General features: G+C 42.7%; 1 protein-coding gene across 1 annotated transcript in view; it reads right to left on the minus strand.

Annotated features, from left to right (window-relative positions):
* Positions 1–5,549: 5,549 nt before the first annotated feature.
* Positions 5,550–21,956, minus strand: part of CPNE4 (copine IV) — a 22,144-nt gene continuing 5,737 nt past the window's right edge. Inside the window, exons 2-5 of the mRNA XM_009698363.1 lie at positions 19,523–19,574; positions 14,912–15,045; positions 12,626–12,862; positions 5,550–6,133 (exon numbers count right to left, since the gene is read on the minus strand). Of these exons, the coding sequence (XP_009696665.1) occupies positions 6,002–6,133; positions 12,626–12,862; positions 14,912–15,045; positions 19,523–19,574 (555 nt within the window). The 3' untranslated portion in view covers positions 5,550–6,001. The remainder of the gene's footprint in view (positions 6,134–12,625; positions 12,863–14,911; positions 15,046–19,522; positions 19,575–21,956) is intronic.

Below are 21,956 nucleotides of genomic sequence, written 5' to 3' on the forward strand. Positions count from 1 at the left end.
AACTGCTGCAGGGTGCGGGGCTTAACTGCTTCAGGTGCTCCTTGCGAAGGGGTAGGCCATGCAAGGGTGGGAGGGCGATATTCATGGGATGTATGTTTAATATTGTACCCAGCAAAACTGCTGGTAAAGTAAAAGCAGGTGGGCCAGGCAGAGGATTTCTCGGCAGCCTGGCGCAGGGCTGGTACCTCTGACTCTCTGGCTTCAGTGAGATCTGGCTTTCTGTCAGTATTCAGAATTAATTCACCCTTTTTTCTGAGCAGGGCATCAGCACAGCTGAGACTGCAGTAGGTAGAATAGTGAACGGGTATGAACCTAAGATTCCCTTTTGGTTTCAACAGAAATATCTTTTTGAAAATACATGACCATTCAGTGCGGTCAGCTGAAGGCTGTCGTTGCTTCTCCTCTTTACCCTGCCGCTCTGTTTTCTTCCCTGCTGTGGTGTGGGTGTGTGGGTGTTGCGCTCGAGGCTTCTGGCCAGCTCACCAGATCCGAGTGAGGCTGTAGGCACCTCAGAGTGGGTAACTGAGAAGAATTTTGGTGTTCACACCCAAAACTGTGATCCAGAAAACTACCAGCAGCTTTCACACACACTCCTCGTCCTTGTGTTTACTTCATGTCCTTTTAAGAGGTAAACACATCATGTGTTCAGAAATGCATCTCTCAAGTTCACAGTCCAACTGATACTCCCTCTCTGAAGCCGGTTAGTCATCACTGCTGTCACAGTGAGCACTGCATCTTTTCGTTCTCTCCCTGGCATCAAGAACAGCAACACCACAGGGGTGTCGCTGTATTTCATGTAGACATATTTTTTAGTGGGGTCCATCAGTAGCTTATACTGCTGCTCTGCCAGGGACTTCTATACCAGGAGGAAGAAAGGATCTAAAAATGTTGAAAGTGATACCTCCCAATTTCTAAGCATTGCGACAACCCTACAATGGCGCTTACCCTACCAAAGTCCCCAGGAAGTAGCAAAATGCTATTTATCCCCATTTTAAAGATGTGAAACCAAGGCACACAGCAAGATTAAGTGACTTGCCAAGTCATGATGGATGTTCCCAGCTAGAGCAGAGCGCTCTCTTGGTCCTAGCTAGCCTTGTTGCCGCAGTATGATGCTATTCTCACCCAGCGTGCTGCACAGCTGAGGTGATGCAGGATATCCTGTACCAGTAACTTGGAAGTAACGCCTGGGGGTGCACACATTTTGGACAGAAAAGTTTTAATGCTGTACTTCTTTTCTCCTTTTTAAAATGACGAGGCAATATCAAACCTTTTGGATTTTTTTTTGGTGCGTGCAGCTTTTCATGATGCTAAAAAGGCATGAACTCTTGTCAATTTGGGGGAGGGGGAGTTTGTGTAGCAAGATGGCTGCAACTCTGAATGCAATCAGAATGCAAACTGCCTGCTCTAATCAGTGGGACAAGAATTCAAGTGCCTCCTGAACACAGCAGTGAAAGGCTTTCTGCACAGCGGTAGAAATGACTAGCACTTTTTTGGAGAGAAGGAAGAGAAAGAAACAGTGCCCATTACAAAATAACCTTTCCCTGCCAGTCTGCTGCCTTGCGTAGTCCTCAGAACTGCAGGAATGAGGAAATGGAAACACCACTTTTGAACTGGCAGCCTTCACAAGAGGGAAGTCACCTAGGTTTCACCTGCTCAGTGTGGAGGATCTCCCCAGCTATGCAGTGAAATTGGAAAAACAGAAAAGAGGGGGCGTGAGTGCAGCCCACTGACGGTTTGCAGTGAACATTGGAAGCAAATGGGCAGCTGGGCTGGCCACTATCACTCATACAGCTCTCTAATTGATGGAATTGCCTCCAGTAAAGCACAACTCCTCAACCCAGGACTGCAGGTACAAGTAAGACCTATGAGTGAAGGAGGATGGATGGTGCTATGAACTATATTTTCCTTGTGGCAAAATGGCACTTCCTGGAAAAAAAGGGAAAAAACCCAACCTGAGAAGTGTAACCTCATTATAGGAGTCCTCCAGCTCACCCTTCCCATTCAAAAAAAAAAAAAGTGAATGTAAACGTACCAATGTTTTGTGCCTGAAATGTCCGTGCTACTTAGGAGTAAAGGAAGTTTGTCTAGTACGTCGTTCACTCTGGAAAGGTTGGTTATAGGTTTAGATGTACATAGCAGGTGTGACTGCAAGGCTCATAATCCCAAGTAAGAAAGGTCAGTCTGAATAACCAGTTGTTTTTTTCTGGGACTAAGCTGTGCCCTGTTTGTACAGCCGGAGAGCCAAGCTGAAGGATGTAGCTCTGTTTAAGTTCTCAGCAACAACCTTAGTGCAACACAGTCATGCGGCTCACTACGCCAGACGCCATTCTATCACAGTAGTTGGTGTGTGGGTAAACCCAAGGGATGTAGTCAAGTGCTGCAGAGCTCTGTCATGCAAATCTGCTGAGAACCGGGGCCTTCCGTCTGTGTATTTGTTGGAATATCACCTCTGCAACCTGCAGCGAGCCTTGGCTTAGACCCCTGTTCTCCATCGCACTCAGCAGGTCTCTAACAGACCAAACTGTAAACCTTTTAGCTGTCATCAGTTGTGTACCTTTGATATTTGGAGACTAAAAGAAAAGACATGGTTTAAAGCTATACTATTATTATAATTTCATTTTTGTATCATACCAGTAGTCTCTTTCATCAAATGGTTTAGAACACTATATTGCTTATCATGGTAAGAACTTCACACGGGTAAGTTTTACCTTAGGGTGATAAGCAATTAGCAGTGTATTAGCGCTTTTTTAAATTATTGTAGACTTATTTTCCCTTACACAACTAAAAATACAACTCAGCTCAGTATCTGGCTCAAGAATTATGGATGTTAATGTATTTTAGGCTAATAGCGATCATTAATATCTTTGAGTATTCTGGGACTTTTAGGTTTTGAATCAGATTTGAGAGACAGTAAAAAGGAAGGCAGGATTGCAGTTGGCAGAGAAGATATTTTAGATCATCAATTACCTCAAAAGGACAAGATATAATTTATTTTAAAGGAGTTTTCAGAATTTAAAATGAGCCATCAAAAGGCAGCAGAGGTTTAAATTTGCATTAAAAAATCTAAGGGAGAAATTGATGGCGGTTCAAGGCAGGATGGCCTCTCTAAAACCCTAAGTAGATAAAACAGGAGAAAAAAATGCCATTTCAGAGATATAGTCATATACTTAATGATATTACCCTGCACAAAGCCCGTACTATCTTATTGCACTGAGTAACTTGGAGCAATGAAAAGAACATTCAAAGGCTCATTAGAAAGCCTTGACCATATGGCTAGTTTTGTCTTCTGTGCATTCTCCTACACCAGCTCACCACACTATTACCTGTTTGTTTGACATGCTGGGACCTGTATAGATTGAAGGAGACTTCCAATTTATTTTTCAGTATCATGGAGATGGCTTCTCAAATACCTTGAGGGCTGTTACAGAATTGCTGATCTACATTACTGCTGATAACGATTTGGATTTAAGTAAACAACATTTATAATCTGGATTGTGCGAAGCAAACAGAAAGATCTGTGATTCTGTCGAGACATATAGACCACCTACATACATGAAAATCACTGGTGATGTATATAGCTCAGCATAAAATAACCTGTTGATCTCTGGATTTTATGTGATGCTACATTATAGAAGCATCTTGTAACACCTCTGCTAATGAAAAGCTGTGACTGCCCAATTCTGTATAACCGCAAACACTTCAAAAATCAGTTTAGCCAAAGCTCGTATATACCAGAAGAGTAATTTATCTGATTCCTAATTTTTCTTGCGGAAAGCTTTCTTTTACTTTCCTTCAGTCTAGCAAATAATAAAGAAAAGGCTTAACCCCTCCTCAGCTGTCTATTACATTCCTAAATCCATGCCCCAGGGTAAAGTAATACTCTATGTGGCGAGAGCACCATCATGCCTCTGAGGATCTCAAATCACTTTTCAAATATTAAAGTCCCCCAGTACCATTGTGAGATATTTATGAATACATGGCAGTGACCTTCGTTTTACAGACAAGGAATCTGAGGTGCAGAAAAGTTAAGCAACTTGGCCAAGATCACAAAACAAGATAACGGAGGAGTAAAGAACATGGAGCCATTGATTTTTCAGTCGTGTGCTTTAACAGCTAGAAAATGCTCCTTCTGAGAATAGGGAAGGAAAGAAAAAAGGGGGGAAATGAGACTAAGAAGCTAGAGATGTTTCAGGTAAGAATTAAGATGCGTTGGCAGAGTGGTGTATGAGATATAAGGGAGAATCACAGTAGATTCCAGCTGAAATACATCCACAGAGGGAGAGATGTGCAGCCTGCCTGGGGTAAGCGCTCAAATGAACAGGCAGCCATTAAATGGAAATGTGGATTTGAGATCTCAGTCGGGACATCTTCAGACAATTTATGCTTATGACCAAGTAATACTGGCTGCTGTTCAATATCTGATCGGCTGAAGGAATCTTTCCTAGCAAGTGCGAAGGATTGCGCTGCAGGATATAGATGGAGCAGAACTGAATGTGCTGGGGAGACAGCCCCATGCATCTTGGCTATCCCATTGCCTTCATTTTGTGGTACAAAATCATCAATCAAAGCTGATCCCATGGAAGTTACTTCTAAAGGAGAATCGGGGAGCTAGAGTTCTACATTACCTGCAAACTCCTTTAAAAATACATATTTCTAAAACAAACCCCCTTGCTCACAAGTGAGATTTTCCAAAATACTCAGCACTGGCCCAAAACAGCTTCTTCTGGAACTAGCAACAGGAATGTTTTCAAATCAGTGGGAGCACAACTCGTCCAAAGACGTGCCCTTCGGACAATCCCACACAAATTATTTGTGGTCAGATTTTATGCTTAACTTCTAGCAAGTCACATCTTTTACTATTGTCTTTTAGCAAATGAAGCCGCCAAAATTCAAACACTAAGAAGAACAATGATCTGATTTTCTCATTTAGATACATAAATATTTCAATGGAAAGATCAATCCATTGCCAATCTGCTCTTGTATGTCCTCTTTTTTTTTTTAAAAAAAAGTGGCTCGAATATTCTTTTGGTACAAACCCAGTTTTTCTATTACTCACAAGGGGTCTGTGTGTGCATGAAGTTACAAATCACTGGTTGTCACAAAATCAGGCTGTGCAAAATCTCTTTTGGAAAACGTATCATGCAAAGTTCCATATTGAGTTGAGAGTAAAAAAATCCAAATGAAACAAAATAAGAATTCCCAAACAAGAGATTATAAACGTGGGTAGCCAAAATATAACCCGTTCGAAAGCCAGACAGATCTTTTGGATTAAGTAGACATATTTTAAGACATGCAATCCTGATGGATCATGCCCTCCAAGCCAGATCTGTTTACAGCTGTGGTCTGAACCCTTCATAACAGGCTTCTGAAGAATTGCTTCTCAGGCCACAGACATGTTCAGGTGCCCATTATAAGCTGCTAACGTTAGAAATGGCCGTGCTTCAGGCCAGATATCTCTTGAAACACTTTATTACCCTTTCCTTGGAATATGGAGGTGGAAAGCAGGCAGCCTTGTGGCAGAGAGAGAGAAATAAAGACAACAACTGCAAAACTGTGTTGTTTTTATTTTAAACATGCAAAATACAGTTCATGCATCTGCCATTTTGAAAAATCTCTCGGTTCATAGCAGATTAAACCAAAGACATTTTGGCTATCGACTCTCAATAAATATTTCAAAATGCTTTACAGTGTAAAGATAAGAAATTTAGCAAAATTTCAACAAACCTGTATAAAAAACAGATACAGATAACTTTTTATTTCAAGGCGACATGCTGTAATGTAAAGAGTTCACTTTTTTTTTTTCTGGATTTTTTTTCTCATAAAAAGTTCTCAACAATACAACCGCTTAACAGATTTAAGCCTTTAGGCTACACATGCAAAAAAATGGTTATTTTAGTTAAAAATCACCAAAACGTGCTAGTTTTTTGTTTCATTTTAAAGTACAGTAGTTGTAGACAGTAGCATTTTTCTTTTTTAATTTTGTAAAAGAGTGCAGGCAGGTTCATGGAGCTAGTGTCCTGGAAGACTCGTACTCTGACACACATTTTGGTTTTATCCCTTTGCCATTGTAATAGTCCACCACTTGGTTTGGAACTTCAGCCAAAACACTTTTTGCTAGAGCAGCTGGGGATGCCTGCAGGAAACGGTAGAAAACACAAGCGTTAACCTGGCTCTCTGCTAGAAGTGCCATGGGTTGTAGAGGCATCGGTGCTGTCAGATCAAGGTAGGCAGCATGGTATAGAAATGGAAGGCCAAAAAAGACTCAAAGTGAGTGGCACTATTGTTGGAAACTCCTTTTAGGAGTCAGTTTGGGCTGCCTGAAAGAACACTAAAGCCAAAAGTGCTCTGTATGTCTTTCAGGTCCGTTTGAACTATTTTATGTTCAGGGTAACTGAACTTCCCTGCACCCTGGGAGAGCACCATATCGCAGTGGTAGGGGCTGCCAGGGCTTCATTCATCAGGACTCAGCGAGGAACCCTGCAGAGCTTCAGGCTGAACGTGAACGGACATCACTATAAAAGGGAGGCCTTCATCACCATTCTTCTCTTCAGGATCTAGCATGGTGTTTTAACGGCTGGGGAAGTTTTTAATTCAATAAAAAATATGTTGTTTTCATTGGAATTAAACCATGGTCACGAGACAGCTTCAATCCTAGGCTTTGTGGAGGCTTTAAAGCTCTTCCTGCAATGCATAAATGGTGGGTGTCAACCAGACTTAAGAACTGATGACCCTGAAATGTAGAGATGGATGTAGAGATGGCTGCTGGCTTTCTCCCCAGGCAGGGAGGAGGGCTACCCCGCAGTGCAAGGAGGAGCCGTGCCCTCCATCGACAACACGCAGTTGCCCCCTCACGCCCTGACAATGCTTCACATGAAGCAGCGTGGCCTGGGGATGTTTTGTGGGCAACCGTTACCTGCATGTGCTGCAGGGATTTTCCTCAGCCCCTGAATTCAGCAGTGACAAAACTGGATTCCTGTTCTCTCATGTTTTGGATTTGCTTGTTTCCAAGTATTGGGGTAGAGCTGATTCCAAGCCTCCCGGAGCCAGCCTGCTGGACCATGTTCCCTCTAAGCCCACCACAAAAATGCAGTAAAAATGCAAACACTTAAATATCAGTTTGAGAGGTTTAAACTAATGTGTTTATCTCCAGATAGAGCATGCATGGATCACACATTGCAGCTCAGACGATCCACAGGAACTCAGCTGGTGGCTGGGTCACATTTCTTCTGCACACCAGGTACTTTTTCCCACATTAATGAACACTTCCCTCCTTACTGTCTGTTATATCGCCAGCCAGGTTTCAAAACTACCATGTCACCAAGTAGTTGTATTGACTGTTCATTGCCCTACTCTATTGCATCCTTTCATAGTCTTAAAATTAGGCTTACGTAGGATGTAAACGGCAAACTATTCATAGGCAAGGTAATCCAGGGATGCAGGATAATAGCCCTGGGCTATTACAAATTCCAGTATCAAATGTTACAATACTAGAAAGATAATGCTAGCAAAACGAGAAGCAAAACTATTTTTTGTATTTTGGTATTTCAAGTCACATATGTGATTAGGAACGAATAAAATGAACAGCTATTTCCCTACCGTGACATTTATACCAAAATATTTGTGCAGGCAAAAAAAGCCTGGAACATTTCTGCATGAACAAACTGGCAAAGCGGAGCCCATACCTTGTGTGAGAGCGCAGCAAAGGTTCTCAGGTCTTACGCAGTAACAGAACCCATTTATTTTAATCCTTCAAAGTGAAATGCATGGTTTTCCACAGTTGCCCTGTTCTTGCCTAAACCTGTTTTCACTGAAATCAGCAAAAAATACCCCTTGGAGTCAGGCAAATGTCTGTTTTCCGTGTTGCTATTGAGAATTACTGTTTTATAATCTCCTTCCCGATGTGCCAAAGCTGTATATGCCTTAGCTTGCCCCTGTGCCATCTTACCAAAAATATAACCCTACATCAAGGGTGAAAACAGGGCGTCGGGGAAGAGTCCTGGGCCATCGTTGCACACGCAAGCCCTAGCAATGGGGAAACTTCACTCTGCTCTATCTTTAAAAATGCCGGGCAGGAGCACTTGCCATCAGCTTCTCTGGATCACGTGCAGTCCGTGTGTCTGAACGCTGGGCCAACACCCATCTCTCTGCATCGCCCTCCCATCGCCGCTCCTCTCTCTTCTGATGGCACATAACATAACGAAGGGTTGGCCCTTCCGACCAGGTTCGGTCAGGGCTGAGATCCACAGCTGAATTACTGCTGCTCCAGGAGTCAGCTGAGCTCTGCGCTCCCTGCCCGGGGCGCAGGTGAAGTAAAAAGCCTTTCACTTCAGCTAAAAACCAGCTAAAACCAGCTAAAAACCTGTGAGGTTCAAGCTAACACATTTACTGTGCCCACAGGCTCACAGGCAACGTGTGGCCCCACACGGAGTTGCCCTGGGGTAGCTGCCCTGACTCCCTGCTTCAGTCTGAACACGGACAGCTGTTGCTTTACGCAGTTTCATCGTGTCGGTGATGTCTGTTGGTCCTGGGGCTCCTTTCAGCAGGGAGCTCCCCAAAACCAACGTTCGGGGTGATTTCCTGCCTGACAATTTGGGCTACCTCTACCTTCCAGACTTTGGCTGTGGTAAAGCACTCTCACTTCTAGACCAGATGGTGCAAAGCAACATTTGTATAAGAATAAAGAACCAGACCTAGTAACTTCTGAGCTAAAAACCAGTCCCAGTTCAACAGTGCTGTGGAAGGGTTACCTTCGCTGGGTTTTTAACACAGACGGTACATTGTTTTACTGGAACGTTTTCACTGCTGTTTAACTGCTATGCTTGAAAAGCATCCTAGCGATAAAGACCTCAAGACAAATAGTTCTCAACTGATGGCTAACACACAACGATCAGATCAGCCAGCAGCAGGAAAAGAATCCCCTATGACGATAATTGGTGTATATTACAAAATGACTGTTGATTCAGTTCTATAGCTTCACCATGCTTAACCTTTAATTACAATGTGTAGTGGAAAACATTGCTCCTTGCAGTGGTTAAGAGCTGTGCTTTCCACACTCATTTGTGATATATGTGTTACTAAGTCACGGTTGTTAGCCTTTATGATTAAATACAATGCAGAGCGGAATACAAGCTACCTGTGGCATCAGATTTGTGGACAGTAAATGCATCATGCATCCTCAAGGCAGAGAATTTAATCTCTTAAAATATGACTGTGAATGGATTAGGACAGGTGATTTTCTTCAACTACATTTCAGTGATGGTGAGCATCGCTGTTCTACAGTTTCAGGTGAAGGACACTCACACTGCTGGCGTGGTGATAATTATAGAGAGAAGAAATTCACTTGGGTTCATGGAAAACATTTTCCCTTTGTTTGCCATGTTCCCCTGTAGTGCATTGCATGTCACCCACTACACAATGGGACATTTTTTTAAGCAGTAATGGTTACCTTGGTTTTATCAAGCCTCTGCAGGTACAGGATTTGCCAAGAATCACTACAATTATTATTATTCTTATTCTGATAGCTTCAAAGGTGTTCCTTAAAGAGAGAGTACTCCTGATGATACACTACATCATACAGGAAATTAAACCCCTGCAATAAAGCTTTCTGTCTACACTGGGTAAAACGTTGAAGTGGGTACGAGGTTTTAGATATGTGAATGATTGTAAATAATTGAAATGTGTTAAATGGCTGTAGGCCTGCCGTGCAGGATCAGAACCGTCTCTGAAGTCAAACTTATCAAATAAAAGGAATTCACTCTATAGGTCGTTTTTACGACTTCCTTCTCCCTCCTTTCAATTTTCTCACAGGAGCAGCTTTTGGATAGATTATTTTTGATCTCTTTGGATAGATATGAGATTTTGAGTTCCGGGCTGACCTGAGAACTGAAGTAATGAAAAAAAAATATTGCTTGGGTTGACTCCAAATGAATTTTGGTTTACTGTTCCAGCAAAACAAAAAATAATGGCTCACAAATAACATTTTCCTCCCTTCTTCTGTCAGTAGTAGAGGTAATATAGATTTAGGCATAAATAAATACTTGATTTATCAGAAAAACCTATAAACCTTATGCAACTTGATTTGTAGTCTTTCCAAAAAGATCCTTCAACTCCTTTTTTCTACTTAAAGCTGAACAACCTAAACATCAAAACTAAACACAAGGTACATTTACAAAAGGGATCTGATTTTTAACTAAATACATCTTTTACCTAAAGCTGTCAAATGTAATACGCTGATTTATGGTAATTCTTGTGTTTGATCAGAGCCGATCTAACAAAAATCTCCCAAATGTGTTAAATCCACATTTCTCTGTGGGGACAAATAAGTTTGAATCAAAACATCACACTCATTTCTCCCGTGAAAAATCATGTCACTAGTTGATGCAAAAGGCATGGTCTTTTGTTTGTGCTGAGGATACGTAAGCCAGATAGCTGTGAATGTCACTCTGTTCAGAGGGAGAGATTATTTGGGATATGACAATAAAGCAATTCAACCAGAAGTGGCTATTGTTACGGGCAGTCATCCATTACACTGACATTTGTTGAAATGCTGAAAGATTGCAATAAACAGACTAAATATCAAGTTGCATAAGATATATTGACTTTTCTGATAGAGCAAATACATTATCTATCTCTACATCTATATTATCTCTGCTACTGAGAGAAAGGGGGAGAAAAATATCACTATTTAACAAGAGCAATAAATTTTGAAGATTGCTATCCTCTCCCAGTACCAGGGAAGTTAACCTAAAACAGCTAAAAATAATACATGCTTGTCATTTGACCAATGCTAGCAATTAAAATCACACATAGACTCCCTCACAAGTTAACACCAGCGGCACAATATATTCAGTGTCCAGAGCTGCAACTGTCAGCATTAACCTCTTCCATCAAGGGGGATTTCAACTTTGTTATCAAATCACAAAATGAAACTAAAAATAACAAATGCAGCTGGCTTTGCCAGTTCCTTGCAGAAACATGTTTTCAACTAATTGAAAGAAGGTCTAGCACTAGCCCATAAAGAACTTGCCTCAACACTTTTACAATGGACTGCAGCGTAGCACTAAGCGCTTGTGATTATCTGACGAAGGAGAAGGTGCTCGTTCTTTGGTGACGGAGGGGCAGTGGCAGCGTAGAAATGTGTACGTGTCTACAATTCAGTGGCAAATTGGCAGCCATTTGGCATAGTGTCGGCAAACTAATAGCACAAGGTGAGTTTCACCTCCTATGAGGATCCATTATTTACATAAAGGTAGCGGGAAAAGAGGAACACGTTTGTTTCTCTTACTCCTCAGTAGAGTTTGTGAAAGTAAGACTCATGTCTGGATCTAAGACAAATATGGCAAAATTGCATTTTGAAGTGAGAAAAAAGAACAACTCTTGAGAAGAGGGAAATAAAATCAAAGTATTTTGGAAGCAGCAAACAGAAAAAAAAAAATCTCATGTGGTAACAAAAAGCCTAGAAAAACTAAAGAAATGTAAGCACCGCAAACCCATATGCAGCCCAAAGTCAATGCAGAATTGAAAACTGCGTGACATATGCAGATCTAAGGATCACTGGTGTACGGGAGCAGATCGGAAAGGGCAATCTCATAAGGAGAATGAGTCAGTTACACTGTGGGATAAAGGAATTTTCAAATCAAATACCAAGGATATCCTTCCTAGACACCAAGGTGAGCGAAAAACCAGTCTGGAGAACCACTTCAATATAACAAAAGGAATGAGCAGAAGGAAGGGAGAGAAAGATGGAAAAACAGAGGGAAGGGGATGTGATCAGCATTGCAGAGGAACACAACGGCCACGTCATGCTTCCACATGGAGGAACCCTGAACCCACCGGCTGTGTGCGGCAAGGCTCCTTCTCTGGGCCAACGCTGTCTCTACCCACCTGCTGAAAAAGTCCCTGGGACAGATGCTGCCACGTAGGGCAGGTGACTGGGCAGAAAAGTACATGGCCAGGGCAGTATTTCAGATTTGGCAATTTAATGCTGGGTCTGTCCCTTCCTCTCCTGGAGTGTCTCCTACACCACGCTGGGCTCAGGCAGGAGCAGCTTGCTGAGGGCACAGGGAAGCTCTTCGTAACACCACTTTCTTGGTTGTGTTCTTGTACAGAATTTGGGGAACGGGTTTGGAGGCAACCAGGATGCTGTGGGTAGATAGTCCTGCCTTTGAGAACTTAGGGATCTAAATTTCAATAAGGAAACAGCCTCCTGGGGAACACTCCGAGTACAAATTCACAGCTGTTGCAGCTGCCTGTGGAAATGAAGGGATGGAAAGCAGAATACAGTAGTCCTCTTAGAACAGAGGCAAAGAGAATGGAAAAGAGACCCCAAGAAAAATAAGTCAGGGAGGGCAACCAAACTGAAACCAGGGAGAAGGTGGAAGTAAGGCCTGGCACCACGAGAAGCACCTGGATTCTGCCCCACCTCTTCCTTCCCCACCCTCATAATCTCACTAATGGAGCAGATTTCATTCTGCATTCCTTTTTTTTTCTCCATTTCTGACACAATAATGCCACAGACTTACTAAACACTTCATGCCCATCCAAAGTTAGGCCCAGCCCCAAGGACCATCCACTGTATGTTATAAACATTCATCCTTCTGCGGAACAGACGGAAAAGTCAGCTTACGTGTTTGAAGTTCCTAAATGGCACAAACTGGACAATGTCTCGAAGCACAGGCTCGCCCTTGGGAGACCTCAGGATCCCATCATCGCCATCCAGCATCTGCATGTCACTAAAATCGGCATTTCCCACCCCGACGATGATGACTGACATGGGAAGGTGAGAGGCGTGGACAATGGCCTCTCTGGTGTCAGCCATGTCTGTGATGACGCCGTCCGTCAGAATCAGCAAGATGAAATATTGCTGAAGTTGTTGGAGAAGAAGTGAAAAATTATACCATTAGTTAATCTTCCAAAGCTGCTTGCCCTTTTCCAGTATAAAAGTGTTGCTGATAACTCACTCATGGACTTTTTAAAATAATCTTTATAGTGACTCCAAGGTTCAGTGTGTTTCCCATCCAAACCTCCTCCTCTTTTGGAGTTCAGCTCTAGTTCAGGTAATTTCCGGGAGCTGGAGGGAGCCAAGGGATGCACAGTGTAGAAGAGGAGGTTTCTAGCTGCTAGGGCTGGGACAGTCGGGACTTTGGCTGGGAACTCTGGAATAGTCCTGAGCCCCTCACTAGCCCTATTTTCCATCTGCTGCACAATCCCTTCTGCTGACAGTTTCTGACTACATTTTTTATTCCCTTTGGGAAGCAGTGGGAGGCAGGGAGGAATGGAGTATTGAAGCGTTACAAGCCTGGAGCAGAGCTGTCAGGGAGGTTACGACAGCACTTTGCGGAGGAGCTTTGCTAACAGGCGAGTGGAGTGGGTGCAGCCATCTGCAAACTGGAGGGTGACCCACTGCTGCCTGGGGGAGAAGCACCAGGGCAGGGCTGCTGCATTCTGCAGAGTAAGGGGGTCCCTGAGGAGAGCAAGGGCATGTGCAGGGAGGAATACATCCATCTTTAAACGCTTCATACAGAGCCCTGAAGAGAGGTTTTCTTATTCTCTAAAGGACAGCAAGTAATTTGGGGCGCTTGTCATTTCTTTCCCAAAACTCTAAAGCCCACATCATGGGCTAGATCATGGGAAGAGTGACTCTCACTTGGATCTGTTATGAAGGCTGGAGTCATTTAACAAACGTGCAGTAATAGGAAAAATGAACAGGTCATATAATTTGGTCACCCTGCATGCGCAATACCAACACACTAAACATCACGAAAGTTTATGTACACACAGCTGTATAAACTCAAAGTGTTCTGTTCATCACCTCCTGCCATGAATGAAACAAAATATGGAGGGAGAAAACTTTATCTTGAAGACTCATGCTACTTCAATACATAGGCGCTTTCCTTGCTGCAGTGTGCAAGTTCTCTCTCACAGCCTTTACTCCCACGGCACTGCTCTTGTAAATGTTTTAGACCTACTCGTTCAGATATTCTCTCCAATTCTGTCATTCTCCCTTTCTCCCATTCTGTCTGGAAGGCAAGAGAAAAATAAGCCTACTGCATTTTGAAGATATACATTTAAAACACAATCTATGCTTAAGTCTTTTAGCCTCTGGCATGGGTTTTGTATCAGATGCAAACTAACAGACTTGTTAGTTTAAAACTTAGGTTTTAAACTAAAAGAGGGTAGATTTAGACTTGACATAAGGAAAAATTTTTTTACAATAAGGGTGGTGAAGCACTGGAAGAGGTTGCCCAGAGAGGTGGTGGAAGCTCCATCCCTGGAGGCGTTCAAGGTCAGGCTGGATGGGGCTCTGAGCAGCCTTATCTAGTTGGAGATGTCCCTGCTCACCGCAGGGGGGTTGGACTAGATGACCTCTGAAGGTCCCTTCCAGCCCAAATGATTCTATGATACTATGATCTCTAAAAGGCACATGATACTCCGTGTCAGTAACAGCAAACTGAAGACTATATCACTACAGTTTCCAAAGGAATGGTTGGAAAAATCCCCTAGTAGAACGAAAAAGGTTTAGTACAGCCTCTGCGAGAGACTTGACATTGGGTAGGCTGCGTAGGGAATCATTTGAACTCATCTCCTTGTATGACCAACACTTTTAGGGCTTGGCCCCTACATTTTTGTAACCTCAGTGGCGCCGTTTCTGTTTCCACAGTGAAGAACTGGGTGTGGTACAGTAGAACAGCCCTAAAAGCAAGAGACAGAACAGCGGGGGAAGACTTAAAGCTGTGACTACTGAAGCTATAAAGGCTAGATACACTGCTCCAGCTGACACAGACTCAAGCTGCCTCCTGTGAAGTTAGTGAGAAGTGTGAGGGCATGATTCACGTACACGAAAAGGCCTGGCCTTCTTCTGGAGATCTGTCACAAGATGAGGAAAGAGTCAAAGACAGCATTATGCCCTTACCGAGGCCTCCTTGGTGTTGGTCTCCTCCGATGCCGATTTTGCCACCTTCTGGATGATGGGAGCGATGTTTGTCGGCCCATACAGCTGCAGCTTGGGAAGGCAGCTCTGATAAGCCTCCACAACACCTTGTATTCCTGCCATGAAAAGCCACACAAAAGGCAAATAAATGTGCAGCACACCACCAATATCATGCTTGTTTAAAATGGAAATAAAGGGTGGGTTCTTAATGAATAAAGCCAAAATGATTAGCAAGGACTAACAGCTTCAGGTACTTTCTGCGAAGTTGTCTCTGAATCTAGCTCGTAACATATAATTATGCCATGCTTCTCCTTCCTAGCACTTTTTAATGTGTGTTTTCCAGGTATCAGCTTGCAATGCCATAGCTTCCATCCTTCTCGGTTCAAGGCGTAAGCGATCACTTCCTGATCACCAGCTAAGATTCATGCTAAAAGGGTAGATACAAATGAAAAACACTTCAACATGTCTCTCTCCTCCTCTTCAGATACATATTTATTTCTGTTTATCATGGTAGTTACCAACAGATTTGCCCTTTGTACTTACAACCTAGAGCTGTCAAGGAACTCAAACATCTTTTCAACTACCTGCCCTCCCTGTGCTAAGAAAATACATTTTTAGGGTGAATTTGACTATGACCAAAAGCTGCAAAATCTTGTAAGAAACAGCAGGATGCTTCACAGTCCACAGAAAAATGAGCTTTAGTCAAGAAGGCTTGATGGAGAACTAGCTATTTTTGGCTTTTTCATTTCAGAATCTATAGCCAGACTAGGGAGAACAGACTTCTGCTGACACACTTGACAGATCACAGAATGGAAATTGGTGTTTTCAATCATTGAGAAGGATTTCTTGAAGCGATGCATGTTAGCCTCCACAATCAGAACTCCCAGCTTACCAGACCTAAGGGATTAGAGGTCTAAAGTTGGAAACAAAGCGATAGACTGAAGAGCTTTGTAAAGGATGCTGAAGAATGAAATTACTTCAATAAGATCCTAAGCCAGTTTCAGTTTGCACTGAGACTAGCTCACTCATGAGATTTTCCTCAGCCGTGTTTACAGGATATATGGGTGCAGACTGGTTACTAACAAATCCCACGGAGTTGTAATGGCTTTACGATGATACACCTGAACCTCCTATGAAAACATGGTGGAGAACACAGTCTTCTCTCTTTATAGCTAGCTACGAACATATTTTCCCATTGCCGTGCTCACAGACAAAAGAACACGCCCCAGTTACAGCTATGATTGGCTAAAATGCAAAGGAATGTTACAAAATTTCCCTTGGCAATTCCCGTGACTAAATTACATATTGCAAGACTGACCTTTTCTTAACTCCTAATTTTAAACCTGCTAAGGATTTCATTACATATACTTACTGATCTTGCACGAAGGCCTCATAAATCTTCCCCAAGATGATGACAAGATACACTGTATTTTTTTTTTTCTTATGCATTAGAATAGTGTAAGATAAACCTTACTCCCTGCATTCCACACAGGTTTAGCGTGGTTCATGCCAGAAAGTTGCTTTCATCTTAGAAAGAAACATGTTCTAGAAACATAATTTCTTGTTCGCTATCTCAGATTAATATCTTTTAGAAATATCTACTGTCCTTATATATCCAAATCCAACAGGATATGTGAGCGGCTTACTTTACTTTGTCACTTACTTTTCTTGGACTCCTTTATTTTAGGGAGAGCCAATGGGCATTTTGCTTCACAATTCAACTCGTTACATTTTTAATTAGAATCCACTTTCAATAGCTCTGGTGAAATACAGGGTATGCATATATATATATATATATATATATACACGTATGGGTTTAAGATGCATGTAAAACGCATGCATGTGTAGAAGCATTCATTCAGATTAGAGGTTGTCACTTACTTTCTTCCTCAGACAATGAAGACCAAATATTAAGCGTAAGACTATGAATATAATATACTATAAATATACTAAATATCAGGCTATAAATACTACAGTGTTCAACAATGGAAATGGTAACAGGGAGGAAAGGTGAGGATATCCTTATTTTATGAATTCCGGTGATCTTCATATCAATACGCAGTCCTTAGCCAATGTAGAGTGATGCTTCACACTACCTTGTGCCAGTGAAAGCTCACTACTTCCACAAAGAAAGGGATTTCATTCCTCAAAAGCAAATTAAACACATACTTCTTATATTGGATCCAACCTCTTGTTTCTTGGTTTAAAGCAAGATACTTTTTAGCCATTTTCCTTTGTTTTCTGGCAAGTATGCTACATATTACGAGGAAAAATAGCGTGGTCACGAAGCACTTTATCTCCCTCTCCCTCTTGCATCCTCTCTCCACTGACATGCTGGTGTTGCTGCTCCCTGTGTCACCTCATACAGTGAGAGCATCTAGAAAACATTGCCGAAGATTTGGCAGTAGGAACTTATCAAGCATCCAGGACAGGCAGGTGATGAGCAAGCTGCAGCAGATGATTAAACAGCACGTTTTCTGGTCTGTCTCCTTTTCGTGCTTTCACCCAGATGGATATTATTTTGAAAGGTATCCTTTAGGACAAAGAAGTGCTTTTTATATCTCATAGATGCATGTGCGGATGCTGCAAAATTTCTTCCCTGGCCTTCTTTTGTGCTGCAATCATCTTTTTTATGTCTTCGTAGCCCTAAAACTCCTTTTAGGTGATGAGTTAACTTATCAGGTAACTGAGTCTTACGCAAAGAACCAAATAAAGCTTAAATACCTAACAAATCGGAAGCAACATAAGCCAAGGCTCATAGAGCAGCTCCTTCCTTTTTTTCTTAACCTCCTCTCATTTCCATTGTCCCATTTTATTTTGCGTACATAGTATGGTCGGGACAGTTAAGTTCTCGCAGAGGGTTTGTCTCTCCAACCTCTGACCTGCTGCTGGCATTACATAGATGTGACACGGCCTTTTCAATCAATACAAATCCTTACATAAAATGTCAGAGTGATAAAAGAATTAGCCTTGAACTCTAAAGAGGCAGCAAAGCGGGGATAAAAAAAGGTGTTCCTGGCATGGACTGCTAGGGTTTTTTTCTGGGGTATGCAGAAAGTCACAAATGACCTGCATTTAGGCTGGGACACAAAGCCATATTTGAACACTACATGTATAAATTTGTTATCACCTAGTGCTGACCATTGTTAACTGAGATGTTGTAAACAGATCAGGCCCTGTGTAGATGCCAATGCGTCTGTGTTCAGAAGCAGGCAAGCTAACACATTTTAAAATATGATGGTCCAAACAAAATTCCGAGGTCTGTTTTGCTTCCCCACCTCGTCCCCACACCCTCAGTGTGACTAAAATCTCAAGTTCAAGCTGGCTGACAAGCTTGCAGGCACTTCTAGATGCATACACGTAATCTCTGCTTCTTTTAACTCCTTAAAAGCAATGTAAAAAGCAGCCTGAACACGTCAAGCAGCTGTAGGACTTACGCCCAATTACATTTCAAGCGTATGACCTACAGAGGCTGGGGCAGTCCAACAATCTGAGCGCAAAAACAAAGACTGAACCGAAAACAGAGGTCTTGCTTTTAAGGTGCGTGAACTCGGAATCCTTTTTGTGTCTTTTTCCCTTGAATTGCTTGTCCTCTTTTCTTTTCCTCACTTCATTTCTCGGCCTCTTCATTCTCATCCTAAACATATTCTATTCCGCTGACCGTGCCTGAAAGAAAGCTACTAATAAGCCTGAGAAGGGCTGAAAGGAGCAGCTAGAAAATTTGAACAGGAAGAGCATTTTGAAACACCCATTTCTGTGTTTGGATGGTAGCAGAAGGATAAGGGAGAATAACAACCTGTGGATTTTAGACAGCAATGAGACTCTCAACGAAGTGTTAGTCTGGGATTACTTGTTAAGACTGTTTAGAGATCATCGTCCTGTTATTCTCTTTTACAAAATGTGTGAATTGTGGTAGGAGATTCTAGAAAGATAGCATCAGTCACCGCAGACCTCACTTAGAAATACAAGACGTACAGCAACATCTGCGACGTGAATCTGGCCTCTGCCTCCCGAGGATTCTTGCTAGAGCACACCTATATCTTACGCTGCGTTAAAACAGCCTCCTGCTGCATTTGCTGTCATGAAAATATGCTTCCTTCTGCCACAGTAGTCCTCAGCTGCTCCCCTGGCCCTTTGGCGCTGGATGTCGCTGGACTGACTTGTTGCTCTAGGTCTGGCCAAAGAACTGCTCTAAACGGAGGGAATCTTTGATCACGGAGGCTCACAGCCTGCTTCTGCATGTCGTGCCCTTCTGAGCTGCACAACCTGTGATGTTGATGTAGCTGAAGATCTGGAACGAATCTAGAAGACACGGCTTTAGTTTTCAGAAATGCTAGTGATTTGGGGAAGTGCAAGTGCTGAATGTCCAACGCGGTGTACTTTCGGAGGGACTTGTTTTTCAGGAAATTAATGTGTGGCACTTCCTAAGGTTTCTAAAGCTAAGCCCAATGGCTCGGAGTCGGTCAGGTTTTGAAACTCCGAGCTGCTTTCTTTAAAAGACACTTTGAATAATACCCAGAGGATACAATAAAAAATGCAAGCGCATTTTGCACACAGCAAAAATATGGCAGTCTGTCCTAATGGGAGCGTTACCTGCGCATTCTGGGTTGTCTTCGTTGAAATTGATTGCAAAATCATGAGAGACCTGCAGATAAATGGAAAGAAGAGAAGACTCTAGTCAGAAAAATTATTCCAAGAGGGCTTGCGGTTAAACACCTTTTACATTCTTTCTGTGCTAAACCAGAGATCTTTCAAGCTTTCAACCATTAAGTGTGAAATACGGTCCCAGCTGGAACTCCCCGCAGAAACCAAGTAACAAAACTGGAATCAAACTTGTTTGATTAATGATAATGAATAACAACAAGAAACCCAAGAAAAAATAGTGCAAAGCAAAAACACGCAGGTACATGAGAAATCACATCAATAGGGTGTCAGGATTGGGCTGTCAATGCCAGGCGCAGAAGAGGGATCTATTGCTGGGGAGATTTGAACGCCAGCTCTCCCTAGCTCAGCATCCCCGACTGCAAGGGGAGAGAAAGCAGGTTGTGACGCAGCGCTGCCAGCAGCCGCTCAGCCCCCTCTGAATCCCACACCACATCTGTCAACAGTTCCGCATCCAAAGGCCATGCGGGTACTGGGGAAAGAATTTATTCTCCAAAGAGATCGAGGAAGTCGCCTGGACCTGCTGTGAAATAATAACGCATGAAATGTAAGGGGTCTAAGCTGGTTAAGAAGTTAGATTAGGCTGGGGGGAAATTAGTAAGAAAAAACCCGAAGACTTGTTTGTCTTCAAATTTAGTGAGTACCTCAGTCTCTTTCTCTCAAAATCTTGGTAACAAACAGAGCTATTTTCTAAGAGAAATGACTGTGAATACACAAAAGTTGCTGATTTTCTCATAAAACAATGTATCGTGTCTTTAGTGGCTTGGGAAAATAACGCAAGATTTATGTATGCCCAAATAATGCAAGGCAATGTAAGTCTCAGGTTCCAGGCTTCCTCCGTCTGTCTGTCACTTACAGCTCCGCATCCACAGCACAAATCTGTTGGGACTGAAACTTTCTTCAGGTGCTCTTCTCTGGTTTTAAGGTTTGTTCTTGCTCATATTTTTTCCCAGATTCATTTTTGCTCCTTTCTTGGATGACTGAGAAAGCTTGATTCCTTTTAATCTCTTCAGCTCTTAATTCTCCTGTTTGTCTTAAATTGTCTTGAATGAAGCCCAGCTTTTGTCTTGCAATGCACAATGTGTATATATATTTTTTGTTTGTTTGTTTGTTTGCAAAAAGTGGATATGGCCGAGAGTTAGGCAGGCAATTTTCATAATTTAAAGTTGAACGCAGGTATATCATCCCAGGTTCATGAAGGCATTTACATAGCTAACTCCAGTTACACACATTTGAGACTTTATAGATCTCTGTAGGACCTTCAGAAGTGCCAACCGTCATAGACAGATGGAAAGCAACCTGTTTACTCCTTGTACAATGGAACCCGGGTTATTTGCAGCAAGAGATTTATTTGTTGGATGTTGCTGTTTTATTTGCTAGTTTAGATGACTTGACAGCACAGTACGGAAATTGGTCTATGACTAATCATCATAGAATCGTAGAGTGGTTTGGTTGGAAGGGACCTTAAAGCTCATCTCGTTCCAACCCCCCTGCCATAGGCAGGGACACCTCCCACCAGACCAGGTTGCTCACAGCCCCATCCAACCTGGCCTTGAACACTTCCAGGGATGGGGCAGCCACAGCTTCTCTGGGCAACCTCTGCCACTGCCTCACCACCCTCACTGGGGAGAATTTCGTCTCTATAGAGAAGCTTCTGTAAAAGCAAAGTGGTATAAGTTGGCTAAGGACTGCCAAAGGGACTTTCTCACAGAGAAACTGAATTTCCCCATCACATGCTGGCCTTGCTCACCGCAGTGATGCCTACCATTACTTATTAAGCCATTGAGGTTACCCTACTTGGCCATGGAGGATAACGCAGGAGGTCACTACCTGTGTTCCTTGCTGAGCAGGGCTGTCCGGTACGCGTCAGGGGTCGGAGCCCTTCTGCCTGGCTGCTCCCTATGTCCGGCTGCTCCATACGGCTCTCGGCACGCTTGGCCCAGCTGGTATCTGCCAGTCTCATGACCAGCCGCAGGCCAAAGGTAATTGCAGCAGTCAAGAATAGTTATGTGAGTTTTCACTCATTGATGATTTTTTTTGTTGTTCAATAGCCTTTCTTTTTCCTGTAGGTTTTCTGTATTTTGTATTAACTGCATCTCAAGAGCAAGAAGGACGGTGATGCGTGTTTATGTATTGCAGGCTGACTCTTCCAACACTGTGCCTCTTCAGTGACTTTATTTCTTTATTCCAAATGCATTTGAAATTATAGCTAAAGGAGTATCACAATTCTTTTCCAGAGCTATGAACACAGTATTTTAATCTCACATGCAAGCACGGGCTGGATGCTTTTGTTGCTCTACCTCTTTCAGGATCACACTACACAAACAATTTATCTGGTTCAGAGCTAAGGCACCCGGGCTATTAT

Source organism: Cariama cristata, unplaced genomic scaffold (assembly GCF_000690535.1).
Source record: "Cariama cristata isolate BGI_N322 unplaced genomic scaffold, ASM69053v1 scaffold27384, whole genome shotgun sequence".
NCBI lineage: Eukaryota > Metazoa > Chordata > Aves > Cariamiformes > Cariamidae > Cariama > Cariama cristata.